Raw genomic sequence first — 20,736 nt, 5'->3', positions numbered from 1 at the left:
CCGCTATACACAATGGTTTCCTAATATTAAACTGGAAGCCGACGGGTTCCCATCTGAAGAGTCTACTCGTGAAAGACCTAAACCATGCAAGACCCGATGTTATGGCAGCTATTTGATAACCACCATTACCACTACGGCAGACTATCATTGTACTTCAAATTAGTATTCAAGGGCATCATTGGGGCTATGTCAAGCAGAGGGACAGGCCGAGAGGCGGCTATCTAATCTCGACTGGATTTCCAGCGGATTGATGTAAAAACACAATAACTACCATGTTCTTAATTACTTAATCATTGACATGCTCTTGTTGTTTTTCATGTGCTTTTGGAACCATTAAATGACTTGTTCTGTGTGGAATCCCCCTACAACTGACCATGGTCTGGTTCAGGGTCAAGGTTGGCCGGGCAACCAACCCTCAAACCCTCGAATCCTTGCCTGTCCGCGGGGCAGAGGTTCCACCACATCTTCCGTGGCGGGGCAAAACGGCAACAACCAACACAGACCCATCCCTAAAACGACGACTCTCATCAAACCACATCACAAACGCCGCTTCGATGCTGAAACAAAACGGGCGCTCGCCTTCTGGGCATTTCTCGCGGCTGAAGCCGGTCGACCTCGACCCGCTGGTACCAGAATACGGCCTCCCCTCGAAAGGCGAGAAGAGGTGCGTAGTCTCACCCCCAACCCTCCCTTGATTGCGCTCTCTCGACCTCGCCCTCACGCAAACATCTCTACAATACAGACTCCTCTCCCACAAAACACAAGAATCCTACTACTCGCTCATTGTCTCACGCTATCTGTCCTTCTGCACCGCCGCCGGCGACGGCGCCAACCTCCAAAAACAATTCGCCCGCCTCTCCCTAACCTCCTCTTCGTCCACCACCACCACCTCTTCTTCCTCCCAACAACCGACGACGCTCTCCCCACTCCCACCACCCACCCAGCGAACCCAACCACAACCAATCCAAACCCAACAGCAGCCACCCACACCCCAACACCAATCCTCAAAGCGGCAACCCAACCTTAACCCCCGCCCAACTCCACCAACCAACAAAACACAACCATCCCCCTCCACCACCACCACCACAGCAAAACCCCCCCCGCTACCAGCAGACGAAACGCTCCCCCAAATCCTCTCCGCCCTGCGCAAACTCCGCGAAGGGCTCGTCGCCTCGCGCCGCCGCGACCATTTCGCTGCCCAGGTCTACATCTTCAGCGTGCGGCTGGGTGTGTTGGCGGGGGCGTATGAGACGTACCACCCGGCGGGGCTGTATCTTTTGAGGTGGCACACTGACGCTGCTGGTGGCGCTGTGGGGGGTGGGGAGGGGAGCGTTGGGGCTGGTGTTGGGGGTGGTGGGAGTTTGACGAGCGTGGAGTTGCACGAGGTGGTGGCGTATCTGGTGCTGGACGCGGCGTGTCGGCGCGGGGATTTGGCGGGGGCGTATGAGCTGCGGAATCGGCATGGGTTGAGGGATGGGAAGGTGGATGCGGTGTTGGGGGCGCTGGTGGCGGATAATTGGGTGGTGTGGAGGCGGGTGAAGGGCCAGGTGGATGGGTATCGGGCGAAACTGATGGAGTTTGCCGAGCTGAGGATGACGGGCCACACGCACAAGGCGGTTTGGGGGGAGTATTGGTCCGGCCGGCAGGAGTGTTGGAGGAGCAGGCGAAGTGTGGGTGGGAGAAGATGACGAGAGGAGTTTGGGGTGTGCTGGGAGTTGGATGGGGAGAAGGTGGTGATTCCGGAAGGTTCGGGGGCAGTGAGGATAGAGACGGAAAGGCGTTAAAAAGGACGGTCATGATACCCTGGGAACATACACTGCGCATGGGTTACATGGTCTTGCATGGGATACAAGGCATTGGATTGGGTATAGGATTCAACTTACAGCTGTAGGGAATGGAAACATTTATTTCAAGACTTATACTTATATACGCGCTCGAGAACTTGATCCTGATTGTCAGCTCCCTGCCCCCTCCACCTTCTACCCACTTTCATCCCAACTTTCATCCCAACTCCTTGAGGTACCTGGCGCACCTTCCTGACGCACCCTCCCGCTTGGACCATATATACAACTTCCCGCACGTACACTGTTACCGCCTCCTCCCAATTGAAGCTAAACACCGGTTTAGCTCAGCGGTATTGGGAGGAGGACCGGTTGGACACCAATCGAAAGAGGACCGGTTCGACTCCCCCTCGCGGCGCAAAAACTCTGGTTTTCAGGGGTTTCGTAGCCACCAACCTCCATTCGACCGGCAAATGGGGCTTGGTGGTGAGCTTTTTGACAACTCTGAAAATCAGCTTCGGTTATTTTTCTTTCTGGATTTTGATGTGTGCGTGTGGTATTAATTGAATTATTGATAAGTAGCTAATAAATCGAGCGTATGTACATGTTAAGTCCAGCGAACATGTAGCTGCTAGTCTGTCAGATGCGCCGCGAACGTGCATCGACGACATTCTGTAGCCACTCTCGCCCCCGGGTACAGACATAGGTACTTATACATCATGTACAACAACATCAAACCGTAACACAGAGCCCATAACTGCGGTCACACCTATCGCTGTTCCGGCTAACCTCCGCCATCAACTACCTAGGCAGGCAGCCATGCCCCTTCAGCACCGCACCGCACCGCACCGCACCGCACCGCACAGCCATCCACCTATCCATCCACCACAAAGCACACTCGCTTGCCTACAGCAACGCAACAGCAGCAATGATGCCGCCAATGGCGCCGAGGCCGGCCGCGGCGGTGGGGCGCGGGCCGAGGTTGGAGCTCTCGCTGCTGGTGCTCTGGGCGTCGGGGTTCTGGGTCGCGCCGGCGGCGCCGCCGGTCGGGGCGGGCGACGTGTTGGAGCCGGCGCCGCTGGCGGTGGTGCTGGCGGCGGGGCCGGTGCTGCTCGCGGCGGTGGCGCAGGCCACTTCGGTCGGGAGGTCGCTCACGCCGACGGCGTCGCAGATCTGGAGGGGTAGGGGGTGGGGGGTTAGTTTTTTGTGTGTGTCTTGTTGGGATGTTTTTGTTGTTTGTTTGTTGTGCTGGCTGGTGCATGGTTATCTGAGGTGTGGGGAGGGGTTCGCTTACACCGGCAGCAGCGACCACGGCCGCCTTCTGGTCGGCCTCGCTGCACACGTCGGCCAGGCAGCACGCGATCTCGCCGAGGAAGGTGTCGTTCCTGCAGATGCACTCGATGTCTTTGCCGCAGTTGCCGATACCGCCCTGCAGGAACTTGGTCGCGCAGCTGGCCTGCCGTGGCACATGCATGTTAGCGAACGTGCCCATGTTGTTTGCTAATGCCACATCTCTTGGGGAATACGTACAGCGCACTCGGGGAGCCCGAAAGCTCCGGCATCTTGGGCGGCGGCAGCGCCGGCGAGGGCGAGGGTGAGCAGAGCAGCGGGGACCTTCATGATGGCGGTTTTAATAGTTTCGGTGGGTAATTGGTTGTTGAGGAGAATGTCAAGTTGTCTGGTGAAAATAGCGAGCAGTGATTGAGAGCGTAGGATCACCCAGGGGTGGAAGCGGCGGCCCCTTGCTCTGAGTTAAATACCTTGGAGGTTTCCGACCCCAACGCGAATTGGCCCTAGCTCTCTCCCCACGCCAATGGGACGTTCCGGGCCTGGAGAACGGACCAGGGCCACACGCCACCCGCAACCATTGGGAACTGGTGCCCCACCGATCCAAGCTGCAAGCGGAGGCGATGGGCACGGCAGCATCCATTGACCCTTTCGGCCCTACCGGAAATGGGTTCCCATGACGCGCACCTGCAGTTTTCTCTTGGGCAACGACTTTCGGCTGAGAGTGATTGTTGTGATCTCCTTCGCCGCTTCGAGGTGTGATTCGGTCCTTTTGAGGGCGTTTCGCAAATACACCGACTTGCTAAGTTGGGCAAGTCACACTACAGGTACCTCTCCAATGCTGGCACAGGCAGACCCCATCCGCGGTGACGGATCCGCTTTGAGAATTCAAACATGGGTAAGGGAACTTTGAAGCTTCCAGGAAACATCTATCCGCCGATACACGTCTTGGTGATACCCAAGGTAAACACCTCTCTCGACCGAGTGTCAGTCTCAGTCACAGTCGTACAAACAATCCTCGGTCAGCAAGGCGATCTTCGCATCGATCGTTCCAGCCGAGCCTTTTTCTCTTCTCTCGCTCATTGGCCCTCTGAAAGCCGGTCTCAGCCCAGCCAGCCAGTCCGACCGTCCGATCCCTCAACCGCCAGGTCTCATTTTCCCGGGCGGAGCCTCGGGGATCACAAGAGTGCGTTCCCCGGGCAGTGATGGCCAAAAGAGGGAGCTGTAAACACAACCTGTGTTTTAAAACAACGTGGCGGTGTGGAAGGTTGGAAAGTTCCGTGAAACTGCACAAGCTCAAAACCTCGACAATATATCGACCGAGAGGGAAAAGCCTGCACCGTCCCGAGACACCATAGGATGAACTTTGGGTTGTTGTTGAACGGTGATTCGGTCTCGGGTGGACGGTGGCTTGTCATTGCGATCCCCGTCCGTTCGCGATTGTGTTCTGCAATTGGTCGGCAGAAGCTGATGATTATAACATTGCGGGCTGCCCCCCCCCCACCCCCGAGTAAACATGGCTGTTGGTTGGTCTCCCGGGCCGTCATCCGCCAAGCACCCACTTAATCCCTGCTCCCAACACTCCCAGGCTGCACTTTAAACGACCTGCATCACTGCATCCCCGCCTGGAGCGAACGCATGAGGCAGGGGGGTTGAGTCCCATTTTTTGTCACGGGGAGGCTGATCCAACGCCGGTAGTGAACATTCATTGAACACCCAACGTTCAATACGCCCGCTGGAACCTGCACTCCACAGTGAGCTGCTCTGCTTTGCCTTTGATTTAGGCAGTTGCCATTTTCATCCGACCAGAAAATACGGGCGAAGCCGAAGTCGCGACAAGATGGGGCTGGGAATCCTCGAGGACACGGTCATGGACCACGTCCCAGGTACGACACGCTACAAGTGCCGCAACTGCCGAACCCCCGCTTATACCATACATTTTAGGGACGACCCGATACTTCGACGACCCAGAGCGACCGCAGTTTGCCACCAACGGCACCGATGGCCTCAAGTGCGATACCAGCGGGCCGGTGCCCATCATCCTCGTCCCCCAGCCCTCCGACGACCCAAACGATCCGTTGAACTGGCCACTATGGAAACGTGATCTTATCACCTTCATTCTCTCCATGGTCGCCATCTTAGCAACCTGCCTCGGCCCTATCCTCGCCGCCAACACCCTCACTCTGACATTCCACTACCGCAGGCCCTTTTCCAAGATCGCCGACCTGACGGGCTGGTACCTGCTCGGCGTGGGCATCGCCGCCTTCATCTTTGTCCCTTCGGGCCGCATCTGGGGCAAGCGCCATCTGTTCGTTGGGGGGACACTGATGTTGGTCATTACTGCGGCGTGGGGTGGAGCGTCGCAGGGCAGGGAGAACTATCAAAGCATGGTGGCGGCGAGGGTTTTCCAGGGCATTGCTACAGCTCCGTTTGAGTCGCTTGTCAACGTCGCCGTGGGAGACTTATACTGCGTACATGTGAGTGCCAATATAATGTATGTGCGGACAACACACCGGATGTAAAGTCTAATATGGAACCAGCAACGCGGTATCCGCATGGCCTTCACCAACCTCGCAGTTTTTGGCGGCGCCTTCTTTACCCCTATCCTAGTCGGCAAGATCACCAGCTCTATCGGATGGTGGTGGACCTTCTATTTCGTTGCCATCTTTTGCGCCGTTTGTCTCCCAGTCGTTTACTTGTTCTGCCCAGAGACAGCATACCGCCGAGACTCAGCCCTGAACACCGACATGCTGACCACGGATAACTACACAACGACTCGGAACACCGCTACCACGGCCGAGGACGTGGAAAAGGCCGTCTCTAGCAATGGTGACGCTTCGACGCCAGGGACGAGTGGCGCAGCCAACAAGCGGACCGGGACCGACGGAACGACAGATGCCCCGCCACCTTATAGCCCACAAGAGCCGGCAAGACCCGCACCCGGAAGTCAACGAGAAGACCAAGGTCGCCCAGCAGCCCCTCCTAGAACTCCTCAGCCCGTACCCCCCAAAGCGACGTTCAGACAATCGTTAGCTCTCTTCAACGGACGGAAGACGGACGAGAGCTTCTGGAAACTGCTCCTGCGACCCCTGCCGCTCTTCTTGCAGCCCGCCTTTCTCTGGGCCTGCCTGATCCAGGGTCTGATGATCGGCTGGACCGTCTTTATCGGCGTCATCCTCGCCCAATTCTTCATCGGCCCGCCGCTGTGGTGGAGCGAAGTGAAGACGGGATACGCCTACACGGCGGCGTTCGTCGGTGCTATTGTCGGCTTCCTCATTGCCGGCGCCCTGTCCGACTGGAGCGCGCGCTTCATGACCAAGTTGAACAACGGCATCTACGAGCCCGAATTCCGCATCCTGCTCGTCATTCCCCAGATGATTCTAGGCTGTGCCGGTCTCTATGGATTCGGTGTCACTGTCGACGGCCTGCTCAACTACAAATACACCTACATCGTCCCGCTCGTCTTCTTCGCCCTTCAAGTGGCCGGCATGGTTATCGGTGCTGTCGCGAGTTCCCTGTACATCGTTGATGCTTACCGTACGTTTTGTTCCTGTGTTTGTGTAACAATATTTGGTGGACGCCCGGACACTGACACTCCAACAGGCGACTTGGCCATCGAGGGTTTCACCTGCATGATCATCTTCAAGAACGTCTTCAGCTTTGCCCTCACTCTGAAGGCTTTCGATTGGCTCGTCGCCACCACCAGTCTTGCTACCCCGTTGTTCAACATCATCGCCTCCATCCAGGTCGGCATCTGTGTGCTCAGCATTCCCATGTGTAAGTGATAGATCCAAGCCCGGTGGCGCCACCTGTGAAATTGCAACGAGAGACTGATATGTTGTTGTACAGACGTCTATGGCAAGCGGGTCCGCAGTTTCTTCCACCGCCACGACTTGCTCGAGACCTTCAAGGTGCGGTAGTGCGGGGATTTATCTTTCTGTACTTGGTTTTTATTTGGACTACTTCCGTTAGCATTGGAGTTGGAAGAGTTGGAAATGGGCTGCTGCTGTGCGATGGTCTTCCGCGACGGCTCCTCATGATTTTGTTTAATTATATTTAATGCCTCCCGCTCATCCAGATGCTGGGGAGTGGTGATGACTTCTGGAAGTAAACATCCATTGGTTTAGATCGACAAGTTCTATTTTGCGCCTTCCTCCCTACCTCTTTCGCAAGGAAACGGCCCCCCCAAAAAATGGCAAAAGCCCAGCACTCTCTGGCCAAAAAAGCCGAACTCCAAGGGGAAATGAAATGTCGCCGAACGGCTCGACTAGAGGAACGAAAAGAAAGCCATTCCAAAGCCAAGAGTCTACTTCTTATTTAACTCGGTTTCTTTTCTTCAATTTATTTTAGTTTTCTTTTCCTCTCCTTTTTCTTTTTCTTTCTTTTTTCTTTTCTTTTTTACTTAGTACTCTCATTCAGGCTTCTCTTCCTTAGAGATCCGGGCCCCAGGGGAGCGAGATATTGTTATTGGCGTTCAAGAACTAGGGGAGTACGCAGAAAATGTCTGGGTCGAAGTGTAAATGAGCAGCCCACAGGATAGATCAGGTCCCGGACCCCCGATTCGGAAGCTTACCAAGAGCCAAAGCCGATCGCCCAATCGAGCCGATAACCCAACCGGGCGGCGGGCCTACGAAACCGTCTTGTCTGCCATACCGCGCATGGGCACTCGACAGTTAGTTATCTGGGCAGCCGTACTGTGTTGAGCGCAACGCCGTTCCACTCGACCAGGCGTCCCCTGGTAAAGGCTAACCCGGAGGCTGCTCCCCAAACTCGCATTCATAGTTAACCCCTTTCTGCCGACTGACTGCCATCACATGCCCGCACACACCCCTGCCCGTTAGGAGGGCCTACTGTTTCATTTCGTTCCGGATCACTTGAAGTTGAAGAAAGCATTTGTACCGTGTACTGTGTACATCACGAATTACACCAGGCATCATACACAAATCGCCTGCTTATAGAAAGAACAATGACCATAGAAGTCGGTCCACACGCTCCAACTCATTACCACCAAGTGACGATGTTGCGCCAAACCCCACGCCGTTCCACCCTCCCTGTATACAACAAATAACCATACAGCCCCTTCACAACTTCCCCTTCTTCCGTCCATCCTTCAAATGCTTGCTCACCTCCCCGGTCAACAAATAATCCGGGTACACCATGCCCGGATCCACGCCCACCTCCAACCCGCCCTGCCTGCGCCAGCCCGCTCCATCCACCACCAACGTCGTGCCATTGACATAATTCCCCGCATCACTAAACACAAACACCGTCGCGTCCGCAATATCCCGCACCGTACCCCAGCGGCCGCTCGGCACGCCCCGGTCCTTCTCGCGCTGCGTCATCAGGTCGCTCGACAGGCGCTCCATGCCCTCGGTGCCGGCGATAGCGCCGGGGGCCACGCAGTTGGCCGTGACACCCAGCGGGCCGTATTCGATGGATACCGACCCCACGAGGGAGTCGATGGCGGCCTTGGCGGCGGACACGTGCGCCTGCAGCGGCATGCCCGTGTAGTGGAAGGTGGCGGACACGGCGAGGAAGCGGCCGCCGGTGAGGCCTGATGGGTGGGGGTTGGGGCTGTTGCGCGCGGCGGAGGCGACGAGGTGCGGGATGGTCGCTTTGATGGTGTTGAAGGTGCCGATGGTGTCGATGTCGATGACGGTTTTGAAGGCGTTGGGGCTGAGGCCGGAGAGGGGCGCGATGAAGTTGCCTGCTGCGCCGGCGCTGGGGATGGGGGTTAGTGTGGGTTGGGGGGAGGGGAAGGTAGGCTTGCTTACACGACGTAGTCGATTGCGCCGAGCTCCTTCACGCAGCGGTCTGCAGCTGCTTTGAGGGAGTCGAACTAAGGGTTGTGGTTAGTACTGCAGATCTTATCTTATCAAGGGAATCTCATATGGCTGAGGCATGAATGAGGTGAGACTCACGCTGCGGACATCAACGCCGCCGATTCCAAGTACCCGGGCTCCGTTGCGGACCTTTGCAATTTCCTTTGCTGCGGCCTCGGTCTTCTCGACATTGCGCCCGATGATGCAGGCATCAGCTCCGAGGTGGACGAGCGCACGTGTCTGAGCGCTACCGATGGTTCCGGCACCGCCAGTGATGAACAACACCCGGTTGGCTAGAGAAAGAGTTGTTAGTGAATAATTAATTTACTTAGAAATTAGTGTTGTTAATTCTAGGCCAGGCGAGACACGAACCGAATATGCCGTTGGCCCAGGCGTTACTGAGATATTCGGACTTCGCGATAGACATGTTGTTGACGGTGCGCTGCGAGAAGATGGGATGCGCAGGCGGCGATGAGGGGGAGGCAGAAATGGGAGAACAACAAGGGCGAGGAGTCACTATTAAGAATCAAAATCACAGATAAATGAGATGTTGAAATTCTGAGTAATCTTTAGATAGGAGCTGGTTTGCTTGAAATAGGAGGGCGCAATCGGCCAAGTATAGACCTACCGTTCCTGGAACCTCGGCTAGCTCGGTCAGACCCACTTTAAATCGGCGACGACGACGAGCCATTCGCAATGTTTAGTTATCATCTCAAGTCTGCATGCTCACTCTCGGCGCTTCGCCATCCACGAATACAGCGAGCCACTTACACTGGTCGTTCATACATAGTTACTTAATATATACATTATGAAACCACCTATACAGTGGCTGTAGCTGGATTCGCAGTAGGGATCCACTCTGCCAGTAGTTGGTGTGGGCGACATGAGAATGCATGCACTTACCATGTATGTACATACAACCGGCAGAGCTGTATTGAGAATAACAGCTAGGCAATTGATCCGGCAATGATTATATTTATTCAGGTACCAGTGACTGAATGTCGTCTTGTATGAACAGGTCAACGATCACACGTTCATCTCATCCCATCAAGCTGTTTATGTCCAGCCAAATCCGGAAAGCTTCCAAACATTCTTGGCAGTTTGCCCCACCAACAATCGCAGCTTTCTGGAACGACCTGAGGTCACGTCAATTTACGCGACCAACACCGCTTTCGCGTTTTAGCATTCACCATTCTCGAAACAACGACAGAATACACAAAAAAAAACTAACTGTAACATCCGCGCTCAATTGGCTGCCCCCAAATCGACAAAATGGCGACCGTAGTGCCTGAAGACGACGTGTATGTAGCCCCGAAGAAAAGGGCTCTGCCCTTCAAGCGCACCGTCGCGCGGAAACAACGATTGAGCGAAGAGCCAAAGAAACCCGATGAGGACAACGACTTGGATCTGTTTCGTCACTCAAAAGAAGTCTTTCCCGAGGTTCTCCGCGAAGCCAAAGAAGCGGAAGAAGAGAAGGATCAAAGCCAAAATGATCGGAAGCGAAGGAAGCTCTCGTCGAGCTCATCGAGCGACCCGACACATTCCCGCAAGCAATCGACGACTGCCGGGGACGGATCCGATGATGATCTAATAATGGACGTGAAGGGCAAGGGGAAAGAAATAATTCGACCCCGAAGATCGTCCACACCTCCCCTGCCTTCCTCAGCACAAACGATCCTAAGAACACCAAGCTCAAATCGAGCAAGCCCAAAGGCAGCGTCTTCACGGAGAACCAGGTCCCAAAACCAGAACGGCTCACCCGCCCTCCCCGTCACCATCACCGACGACTCCGACTCCGACTCCGACGCCAAACCCCCTACATCCCTCCCCCAACAACAAAACGACCTAACCAACCCTGCAACCCGCCTCCGCCCAGAAACCGAACCACCCACCGAACTCTCCTCCCCCATCGAAATCCTCCCCAACCCCAACCCCTTCACCTCCCCCTCCCCCCCCAAACAACCCGCCGAAGCCGACTTCTCCGAATGGATCACCAAAGCGCGCGCCCTGCAAGCCGCCGACGACCAAAAAGCCGTCGTCAAGATCTTCATCAGCTCGCGCCTCCCCGGCTGCGAGCTGCCCGTCATCGCCCAGCGCCGCCTCAACCAGGGCGTGCAGCTGCTGCTCGACGTGTGGGTCAGCCAGAAGGTGGACGTCCTCGAAGAGCTGCGCGCCCGCGACCCGGTCTTTGCCGCCGCGCCCATCGCCGCGGGCCGGTTTTTCCTGACCTGGAAGGGGAATAAGATTTATGGTCATAGCACCCTCGCGGCGCTGGGGGTAAGGGTCGATGCGCGGGGGGCGCTGCGCGGTGCGCATGGGGATGGGTATGTGCGGGATGGGCTGCATCTCGAGGTGTGGACTGAGGAGGCCTATGCCGAGTATCTGGAGAATCGTGGGAAGGAGTGGGCGTTGAAGTTGGGGGAGAAAGAGGAGGAGGACGGGGAGTATGGGGTGGATGGGAGGGGGGCTGGCGCTGGTGCTGGTGCGGGGGGTGGGGAGGCTGCGGCTGCGGCAACCCCGAAAAAGAAGGGGATCCGCGTCGTGCTCAAGGCCAAGGAGCACGAGGCGCTGAAGCTGACGACCAGGGAGGAGACGGATGTGGAAATGCTGATCGAGGCGTTCCGCACGCAGCGGGATATTGGGCCGGAGTGGTCTGTTGCGATCTACTTTGATGGGGAGAGGCTGGAGGAGGACGCGCTCGTTTCGGAGATCGATGTAGATCCCGACGATGTGAACCAGATGGAGGTGCATGTGAAGAAGGCGGCTAGTTGAGGAAATGGTTTGATGATGTTGGGGATCTGGGCGGCGATGATTTTGCTATAGGACGACGGTCAGGACTATGATACCCAGCGGAGCTTCAAGGGGTGGAAGGGAAGCACGCCAGACTTTTTATCGATACTGCACGGTTGGGTTGGCGTTCTTGCAGGCCCCGGTACTGGGTAGTTATGAAGATCTATTTTCATTCATGCATGACAGACAAGCCACAAATACGCCCAAACGCCGACCAGCCATGCCCCCAATGCTTTTCCCCACATCATGTCCCGACTAAAACCTCTCCTTCATCCGCGAGGCGATTATCCTTAGGCCGTTGTAGACCTTGCCTGGTTGGGCACCGAGTACCAACGAGACGATGCTAGGGGGAGTCAGTCAAGTTTTAATCTTCAATTTTCAAGAAAAACGCACCTTTCACGCGCCATCCCAATGTTCTCGAAAGCACCGAGAATATGCACCCTTGATCCGGCGAGCACAATACGTGTTTTCGTCGCTGCGGTCCTCCGTTAGCCTCATCCCTCTCACCCACGGCCCGCAGCAATAACTCACCATTCTCGATCGCAAACTTGGTTTTCTGTTCGAATTGTCAGCACATCCCCCATACACAACAACACAGCCCTCCGCCTTCGCGAGGGCGAATGCGTGGAACTTGAAAAACCGACATACCCCGTCCTTGCCCGCAATCCGCCCAATGGCGCGGCCCAGCGCGTCCTGCCCAAGCGTCTGGCGGACATCCTTGATGTCGAAGGACTGAATATACAGCGAGTCTAGACGTAGCAGCGCGATTGCGTCATCGATGTCGAAGCCCATCGCGAAGGCTGACACAAAGTCGGCGCCCATCTGTAGCGAGTCGTTGGATGTGGTGAATTTGGAGGACCGCAGCTCGACGCGCTTCTCCTTGATGTTCATGCGCACTTGGAGCTTGCAGTGGTCGACGAGTGGGGGGTAGCTAGATCGCAGGTTAGTGGGAGGGGGTTCGTGGGGGAGGGTATCGGAGAGGGGGCGTACATCTGAAAAGGTGTTAGTGAACTCCGGCTAAGGGGGGAAGCGAGTTAGGGGAAGGGGACGGACCTTGGACCAGTTGCTCTTCAATGCAGACATGCGGTTTGGCGGGATGGGGATCTTTCTTGTCTCGGCACGGCGAACGGGGTCCTGCGGACGGAGAGCAGGGCATCAGTAGAAGTCCTCCTCCGTGATTTGTCGACCCAACCTACGATATCCTTCCCTGGCGCAAACCTTGGCCGTCCCTCCTCGTCCACTACCATATCAGTTTCTTCGGCGGTTGTCGGCGGCGCAATAGCGGTAGGGTCGACCGTGTTGGCATCTTGCATGTCGACAAGGAGCTCATCCTCTTGCTCAGGCACAGGCACGAGGGCCGCTTCGGGGACGGCCGCTGGCTGAAGGAGGGCTGTTGGCGCGGGCATCGTGGCGAGTGTCGATTAATTAACTTATCGGTAGCGGCTAGAGATGGGGCAAAAACGGTTCGATCAGAAAGAGGGGCTGTCGAGGTTATCGTCGGTCGGGTGTGTTCACCGTCTTCAATTTGTTGCTGCGATTTTGATATGGTGGGGTCGAAATTCGTTCAAAAAATGGTGGACCCACTGGCAAAATCCAGTCTTATCCATTGGCTACACACCCTGGTTTTACAATGCAACCCCTGCAGTCCCGGCTCGGGCGTCATCGCCGACAAGCCTTTCATGCACAGCGCGTTCCAAGGTTTCGTTTCGTTCGCTGCTTGCTCAGCTCCCCTCTATTAGGTACCTAGCTTGGGCCAGCCACCCTCAACACCCCTCTCGAGACGTGCATCGACGATCGTCCTCGACAATGGCCTGAGGCTTACCTTTAGAGGTCTATGTGCGGCGGCACGTCTTTCAACAATGACCTCTGGGCCAACGACGACCCAGCTGGGCCGTCAGTTTTGGGGCTCGATTCGCAGTTCCGTTATAATCCTCACCGAAAGACTCCCAACACGACGCCCGCTCTCAAGTCAACCATCTGCGGGGCAGTCCTTATTCAACACAACACACAGCCAGAACGCCCGTTTCTTCCACACTGCCCGACGATTCTTCCAACCCTACCCCGCGCGGGTCTCACCCAACAATGTCCGAAAGAGCTGCACCTCGGGCGGCCTTCTTCTGCTTGGAATAAGCTCCAGTCCGGCATCCACGAGCACGGTTGTGACGACATGCACCGCAGCGGCAGACTTGGTACTCGTTGGCAGCTCCGGACAGAGGGCGAATCTAAGCTATCTGGTTAAGCAAGCATGGCGTCGGAGTCGGCAAGCCAAAGGCGGACCGGGGCGTGCTGTAGGGTCTGACACGAGGGCGAGTAGCTCGGGGAATTCGGGGACGAAGGGGGAAGGGGAGAAGAGCAAGTTGGTTTCTCCGAAGCAGGAGCCCGAACCACCACAACAGACACCCGCCGGGCCACCGGCCCCCGGGACCCCCGAGCACGAGTCTTTGGCGGACTCAATGTCCAAATACCTGCATCTCCCGAAGATGCCGCACCGGCCAACAAAAGAGGAGCTGCTTTCCGCGGCCAGCGGGTTCCGCGAACGTTTGAAAGTACGGTTCAAATGGTTCTCTATCAGGAGCATGCGGCCGTGGAATGCAGACGAATGGGGAGCATTCGTTTCATGGTTCTTGTTTGGGCACCTTGTGTGGATTTTGGTCGGAACCACGACCTTTTTCTCCCTCATTATTCTCACCATCAACACCGTTTTCGCGCAGGGTAAGTGTCCCCAGTTCACTAACTCCAAAAGACAGGGCTGACGGGATATCAGAAACTCTTGCCAAGTGGATCGGTGACTATCTCACCCAATCAGCCGGCCTCACTGTGGTGTTCGAATCGGCCATCGTGCCGAAATGGAAAGACAACGTCATCACTTTTCGTAATGTTTTTGTCTCTCGGCGGCCGGGTCAGGGGAAGTCCACTGTGAAGAAGGGATCTTCCAACGCTGCCGCGGAAGCGGCTGCCGCAAGGAAGGCAGGCCTGGACGCAGCCGTGGAGGAAGAAGACGACGGCAATTACACGCAGTTTGACGTGACAATTGACACGGTCAACGTTACTTTATCGTTCATCAAGTGGTGGAACGGCAAGGGCCTTCTGAAAGACGTCGAGGTCAAGGGCGTCCGAGGCGTGGTGGACAGGACATCGGTTCAGTGGAATGCTGAGCCCGTGGACCCGCTTACGTATCGGCACGAACACAACCCAGGAGATTTCGAGCTGGATCATTTCAGGATGGAAGATTTGTTGGTCACAATCCACCAACCAAACGGGTTCCGTCCGTTTTCCGTCTCCATCTTCTCCTGCGAGCTCCCTCAACTGAGGAAGCAATGGCTCTTCTACGACTTTCTCTCTGCGTCACACATGTCGGGTTCGTATGATGGGTCACTGTTCACTATTCACCCTCGTCAAATACACGGCATATCCTCTGCTAAGGAGCGGCGCCAGGACGAATTCGGCGATTCATCTGTTTGGAAGAAGTTCTCTCGGTTGCGCATAGATGGGCTCAAGATTGACCACCTGAACCGTGGCGTTGAAGGGCCGTTTGGCTGGATCTACGAAGGCAACGTGGACATCGTCGCCGACGTCATGTTCCCGACCGACCCCGCAGAGGGCATCGGCAAAGTGGTGGCTGAGTTTTACGACAAGATGGAAGAAGCTGTGACAAGCAACCGCTACATCCAAATCCTCGACAACACCAACGTCCGCAGCCGCAAACCCCAACCAAACACCATTGATAATTATGCGTCGGGCGTCTCAGTCAACAACGACATCAACGCCATGCATTATTCCTCCCCTCTCGAAGAGGCCATCTCCACCACCGCCCCCAGCCCACCCTCGTCGTCACCCGCAGAAAAAGCCGGTGACGAAGCAGAACAACAACAACAAGAAGAAGAAGAAGACGCACCCTCCTATCTCGTCATGGACATGCGCATCCACCTCAACGACGTGCGCGCCGCGGTGCCGCTCTTCAACAACCCGCACATCAGCTACGTCAACCAGGCCCTGGTGCGGCCCATCGTCGCCTACATCAACGCCAAGCGCACCTACATCCCCATCACCTGCCGCATCGTCAAGCGCCTGCAGGACTTTGACGGCGCCTGGACCGTCTGGGACTGCGGCCTCATGGACGACACCAGCGCCGAGATCTACTCGGCCTTTGCCCAGGACGTGGTGGATCAGCAGAGCCGGGTTCGTCGCTTCAAGCGCGTGGGGTTATGGACTGTCAGTTTGGTGGTGCATGCGTTGCTGGCGGGCGTGGCGGGGGATTTGATGTAGACGGTTCTTTTGGGGGGGGTTGCGAGGCGCCCGTTCTTTTCTCTCGACTCTGGCGGCGTTTTGAATGTGATGTGTACGAAAACAGGGAGGGGGGATTATGAAAATAAAATAGGGGGGGGTTGGCGGAACTCATGTTGGTGTTAATTTGGGTTGTATGGGTGAGCGCAAAAATGGCGTTGTGGCTTGGGATGACGGTAGTTTTATGACTGGTTTGGGGAGGCAAAGTCACGCCCAGCGCGTATCGGTGTCTGGATGGCAGCCCAAGCGTGGGCGGTAGTTCCAACACCTAAGCGTCATTGTTGTATCAAGAGACGTGATTCGATAGTTACACTATTTTGGGATTTTGCGGGTATTGCTTCTCCCCCATATCTACAAATCGTCCACTCTATATTCAAATAGCGGGGACTTGGGCCCCGGCCGGTTGGGGAATCCCATTACAATGTCATTTTCACATTGGGACATGGATTCAATTATGACTTGCGAAAAGCTGGGGTTACCGGATGGTGGAGGGGGGGGGGGGGGGGCACGCTCGTTATTGTTCGGGTTAAAGCAATATTGTTATTCGCTAGTGGAGCTATCCTCTACACACCTTCTTCAATTTAGCTAACCACTGACTACCATTCCCAGATAGATCAACGCTGTCTTGGCGGACCTATGGACTAGGTAGCCCCCTTCCTGCCCCAACAACCCCTTGCAGGGACAACATTGTGTCTCAGCCGTGACTCGACAGGCTGTAAGCGAGGTCCCGTGCCGGTCCCGCGCAGGGCTTGCCCGTAGGTGTTATTGTTGCCGCTGATCGTGGTACTACCGGCGAGGCTATCACCTGTTCTCCTCTGTTTTGGAGAGAATCACATGGGGGCCATCCGGCGAATTAACGGGTCATGGCGCTAGGCTTTCACATGAAATCGTCGCTGAGGACAAATGTTAGACTCGGGGGTTGAGGGACAAGAGCGTCAAAACCACTTACTCGCCAAAGCCAGCATCATCATCATCGTAGGCGGCCGTGTCTGCCATTCCACCACCACGGCTCACGCCGGCAAGAGAAGTCTTAGTCTTTGCGGCCTTCGATTTCTTGCCGCCCTTATCAGCAGCCTTTTCTTCCTTCATCTTCTCGTTGCTGAGAGCAGTCAGAGTACTGGCGATCTTCTTAATTTGGTCGCTCGGCAGCTCCTTGGCTAGTTGCTTGGTGAACTCCTGCAGGAAGAGGGTGTAGTGCGCCTTCTTGGAGCTGCCCGACAGGATGGGGCCCAGAACGTTGCGCAGCTGCTCGAACTGCAGCTTTGTCCCGGGCTTGAATAGCGGGAGCGCAGAGAGGTCGACCGTCTTGCTGGGATCGCTCGCGTCGATCGGGACGGCGCTCCCGGCTGTCGTAGCCTTGCGCCCCGCTGCTGATGCCAATGCTACCAAAGAGGTCTTCGGCGTGGCGCAGATCGGATTCCTTCTCGGTGCGGACGTAAGCGCTCGCGCGCCTGTGCCTCGGTTTCCTCCTCGCTGTCCTCGTCATCGAGCCTCTGCCCTGAGCCTGAGCACGTTCTGACCTGACGCTCTGCTATCCTCTGGGACTTGCTCTTCTTATTAGGCAGCTGCTTCTGCTTCCGCCTTGGCCCTTGGCTTCTGCGACCTTCTTTGCCTTCTTCGCGCTCCACCTCGGAGTCTTCGGCAGCATCCCAGGATTCTAGGAACCTATGGCCGTGGCAGGTTAGCCCGGGAATTGTCGTGTTGTTATCGGACGTCCACGGGAGCAAGACGTACATCGCTATCCTCAGCTTCCTCGTCGTCGAATTTGCGACGCCCGGCGCCGACAACCGGGGAGTTCGGAGCTGAGCTGGACTCCTCCTCTTCCTCCTCTACAAGAACTACACGTTAGCATGGTTGCTTTCTATAAGTTAAAGCTCGGCTCGTCATCTTGGTTTCGGATGTTGTTGATGAGGCACAGGTGAAAGCATCCATCCTGCCAACAGCAAACCCCGTCCCTCGCGCGCCAAAATTGTGGTCTTGCGAGAAATGGCGGGGTAGAGGAACAAATCGCGACTTACCCCACTGTTTGCGTGGACCAGGCATGACTGCAGATATTTTATCAGAATTTGATGGATTGCTGATTTGGCGTCGTAGCGCGAGGGCTTCGGTATGGAAATGCGCGGTTAGGTAGGTAGAGAATGCGGTGGAAAGTTGTTGATTGGGTTTAACGTTGGGCAGCCGACAAAAAGTTATTTGCGTGTGCCACCCACCCCTCGCCGGGTTGCCCCTCCGTCTGTGCTTGTGACGGCGGGGTCCACAAGCGGGACCCGAAACCACTGAACGGGCAGGCCAAATGGACTCGGCCCTTAGTTATATGTTTGTGAGGACGAGGGAGTTAAGACTAGTTGTTCTACTTTGAAAGTTTGATGAACGAAGACCATACGTGTGCGTCACAGAGGATGCGAGGAAACCCTTTTCCGACCCTTTAATCGGTTTCCTTGCCTTTCCTGGTTTGGCTTGGAAGCCTTTTTCCCACAATTTTTTGGATGGAAGTGGCAACGTGGTGGGTTAGATGCAAGGCAAGGTACAAATTACGTTGATCTGGACTTCGATGATGGTCGACACACTTCTGGTTTGCGACGGCAACGAACGACGTTACATCCCTGTCTGGTCTCCAATTGTTCGTGCCTGAGCTCCTCCTCTCATCGCCGCAAATCGTGCCTCATCCTACTTCAGCCACAGTTCCGATCAATGATAACAGTACGGAACTAAGATCCTCGCAGTTTGGGTGCGGTGATGTTGTCGCCTGTTAGTGTTCGCCAAGGCCCTTCGCTCGCAAAGAGTTCGCCCGAGTCCGCCTTGTGGTCCTTCTCCGTTTCTGGGCGCATTCTCATTGATTCAAATCGGCGCCTGGGCCACATCAAGCTGACAAGGCAGAATCCTGTTGCCGGAAACGGAAAGGAGGTGAGTTGCCCTGCGACGCGGCAGTGGCTGCCATCTGTCACCCAGCCATCGCACCCCCGCGCCGTTCGCTGCCTGGTGCGGTTCCGTTCCTGCACCCCAATGCCTGCTGCAGCTTTGCGGTGGACGGCAAGTCGGAGAGAGTCACGAGAGGCAGCCAATCGCCGAGCGCCATCGCCCACAGCACCTGCCGCCTTTCAGACCACAAGTCCTACCAAGTCCTAAGCACGCGCGCCATAGCGTCTGGATTTCGGGTTTTGGTGAGAAGAGCACCCATAGGACCTCGGTGACGATCCCGCAAACTCCTCACGCCTCGTTGGCACCACGCAATCCGCACAAACAGAAATATAGGAAAAAAAAAATTGGGGTGGGCGGATGAGCTTGCTGCCTTTCCGTTGGATTTCGTGCACATTGCCCATTCATTCATTCTTCGCTTTTTTTCTCCCTTGAGCGTTGCCCCTCTTCCATTCTTGGCCCTATTGGTTGTTACAGTTGGGGTCCGTTCGATTTGCGCCGGCCTGAGGTCAACACCATCAGTCAGATGGATAACAAAAAACGTTTCCCCTCTCTCCTGGAGGACCGCTCGCTTTGGCCCGACATGGCCGTCCGAAATGGCGGCCGGTCGGGGTCTCGAAATGGAGATGAAAACACAAGCACGTGCCCGACGCTGTCCAACTCGGATCTCCATCTCGAACCTAGCCAGCACCACGATGCCTTGTCTTGCGTGTACGTATCTAGATCGCTGTTCGCTGTTGTTGTCATTGTTATTGTCTCAAGCCGAATCAATGTTGGGCCTGACCATATATACAGAACCAAAGAAACATCCCAAGAAGATTGTGCCAGGCACAGATTCATCGTCTGGGCGGCGGTGAAACGAAACTCGTCCACACGCATGACTCCCCAGGAACGGCTGGAATGCCCGCTGCTGAGATGTACGCAGCGGTTCCTGGACCACGAGTCGATGCTCAAGCACTTAGCAAAGTGCAGGTATCTTGCCTCGGGAGAGTATTGGTGTTACGATCACATGAGGTTGGAACGCTTCGACGACCTCAAATGCAAGAGGTGTTTGGGCCATCCATCGAAGAGGAGGAAGATGCTGTCACTGGCGAAGACCTTCTTCCACTCGCTTGGGCATAAGGGCAAGAGGGGACCTGGCGCCGCTTTTATCGACGACGAAGTTTTGCGACAGCCGCCTCCGAGCTACGACTCCCTGAACATCCCCACCACCGATGCCAACGCGAGCGAGCTGCCATCGACCGAGATTCTTGAAATCGATTCCTTCGAAGTGTCCATCCTCGACCCCACTCCTGCGCCAGCTCCCCTCCTTGAGCCCACTCCTGCGCCAGCTCCCGGCGATGGCATCGATCCCCAGGCGCTCCTCATGCCCACGGTCCCGGCCCTCCCCGAGCTCGACTCGACCGAGACTTTTACTCAATGGCAACCTGGGTCGGGATTTACGCCATCGCCATACCCAATCTCGGGCTACCCCTTCCCACCCGCGACGATGAGCACCCCTTCCACCTTCGACGCCCAACTTTTTGCTACCCCGCATGATTCCGACCTTCTGAGGGGCGCAACCTTCAAGTCTGCACTGCAGTTGACCACCGGCGGTCTCGCCAACCGTCGCCAAGTGCCTCGGCAGCCCCGCGGCCGTGTCCTGCGGCTGCGCGCAGCAGCATGGGCCTCTCGCCTAGCTCGTGGTCCGGTCGACAGCCAGTACCGACTCCAACACGAGCGCGGTGAGCTACGGCAGCTCGATGATCTCTTCGGCTCTGATTGGAGTGAGTCTGGTCAATAGCTTCGGGCTGGATACGAGCATGACTTCCCCGATCGAGGGAGCCGTGGACCGACGAATTGTTTGCGGATGTGTT

General features: G+C 56.2%; 9 protein-coding genes across 9 annotated transcripts in view; 5 read left to right on the top strand and 4 right to left on the bottom strand.

Annotated features, from left to right (window-relative positions):
• Positions 1-374: 374 nt before the first annotated feature.
• Positions 375-1,688, top strand: CHGG_04922 (uncharacterized protein; the record flags this gene model as incomplete). The annotated part of the gene is made up of 2 exons (XM_001224135.1): positions 375-664; positions 743-1,688. 2 exons carry the CDS (start codon positions 375-377, stop codon positions 1,686-1,688), a joined length of 1,236 nt encoding a protein of 411 aa, XP_001224136.1.
• A 999-nt stretch (positions 1,689-2,687) lies between these two features.
• On the bottom strand, positions 2,688-3,401 carry CHGG_04921 (uncharacterized protein; the record flags this gene model as incomplete). The annotated part of the gene is made up of 3 exons (XM_001224134.1): positions 2,688-2,954; positions 3,076-3,237; positions 3,312-3,401. 3 exons carry the CDS (start codon positions 3,399-3,401, stop codon positions 2,688-2,690), a joined length of 519 nt encoding a protein of 172 aa, XP_001224135.1.
• Positions 3,402-4,908: 1,507 nt separating this feature from the next.
• On the top strand, positions 4,909-6,988 carry CHGG_04920 (uncharacterized protein; the record flags this gene model as incomplete). The annotated part of the gene is made up of 5 exons (XM_001224133.1): positions 4,909-4,954; positions 5,013-5,545; positions 5,609-6,605; positions 6,672-6,845; positions 6,918-6,988. The coding sequence occupies 5 exons, from the start codon at positions 4,909-4,911 to the stop codon at positions 6,986-6,988; spliced, it is 1,821 nt and encodes a 606-aa protein (XP_001224134.1).
• Positions 6,989-8,149: 1,161 nt separating this feature from the next.
• CHGG_04919 (uncharacterized protein) lies at positions 8,150-9,317 on the bottom strand (the record flags this gene model as incomplete). Its single annotated transcript, XM_001224132.1, has 4 exons — positions 8,150-8,789; positions 8,843-8,907; positions 8,990-9,183; positions 9,263-9,317. 4 exons carry the CDS (start codon positions 9,315-9,317, stop codon positions 8,150-8,152), a joined length of 954 nt encoding a protein of 317 aa, XP_001224133.1.
• An 845-nt stretch (positions 9,318-10,162) lies between these two features.
• Positions 10,163-11,662, top strand: CHGG_04918 (uncharacterized protein; the record flags this gene model as incomplete). Its single annotated transcript, XM_001224131.1, has 1 exon — positions 10,163-11,662. One exon carries the CDS (start codon positions 10,163-10,165, stop codon positions 11,660-11,662), a length of 1,500 nt encoding a protein of 499 aa, XP_001224132.1.
• Positions 11,663-12,183: 521 nt separating this feature from the next.
• CHGG_04917 (uncharacterized protein) lies at positions 12,184-13,086 on the bottom strand (the record flags this gene model as incomplete). Its single annotated transcript, XM_001224130.1, has 4 exons — positions 12,184-12,206; positions 12,256-12,583; positions 12,734-12,814; positions 12,877-13,086. The coding sequence occupies 4 exons, from the start codon at positions 13,084-13,086 to the stop codon at positions 12,184-12,186; spliced, it is 642 nt and encodes a 213-aa protein (XP_001224131.1).
• Positions 13,087-13,539: 453 nt separating this feature from the next.
• On the top strand, positions 13,540-15,946 carry CHGG_04916 (uncharacterized protein; the record flags this gene model as incomplete). Its single annotated transcript, XM_001224129.1, has 2 exons — positions 13,540-14,392; positions 14,445-15,946. 2 exons carry the CDS (start codon positions 13,540-13,542, stop codon positions 15,944-15,946), a joined length of 2,355 nt encoding a protein of 784 aa, XP_001224130.1.
• A 712-nt stretch (positions 15,947-16,658) lies between these two features.
• On the bottom strand, positions 16,659-19,040 carry CHGG_04915 (uncharacterized protein; the record flags this gene model as incomplete). Its single annotated transcript, XM_001224128.1, has 6 exons — positions 16,659-16,779; positions 16,914-17,346; positions 17,400-17,629; positions 17,699-17,791; positions 17,983-17,986; positions 18,923-19,040. The coding sequence occupies 6 exons, from the start codon at positions 19,038-19,040 to the stop codon at positions 16,659-16,661; spliced, it is 999 nt and encodes a 332-aa protein (XP_001224129.1).
• Positions 19,041-19,463: 423 nt separating this feature from the next.
• CHGG_04914 (uncharacterized protein) overlaps positions 19,464-20,736 on the top strand; it is a gene marked incomplete at both ends in the record, with an annotated part of 3,170 nt that continues 1,897 nt past the window's right edge. The window contains 2 exons of the mRNA XM_001224127.1: positions 19,464-19,591; positions 19,676-20,646. Of these exons, the coding sequence (XP_001224128.1) occupies positions 19,464-19,591; positions 19,676-20,646 (1,099 nt within the window). The remainder of the gene's footprint in view (positions 19,592-19,675; positions 20,647-20,736) is intronic.

Source organism: Chaetomium globosum, genomic scaffold (assembly GCF_000143365.1).
Source record: "Chaetomium globosum CBS 148.51 scaffold_4 genomic scaffold, whole genome shotgun sequence".
Taxonomy (NCBI): Eukaryota; Fungi; Ascomycota; class Sordariomycetes; order Sordariales; family Chaetomiaceae; genus Chaetomium; species Chaetomium globosum.
Note: the sequence above shows the minus strand (reverse complement) of the source record. Positions and strands in the feature narration are given on the sequence as shown.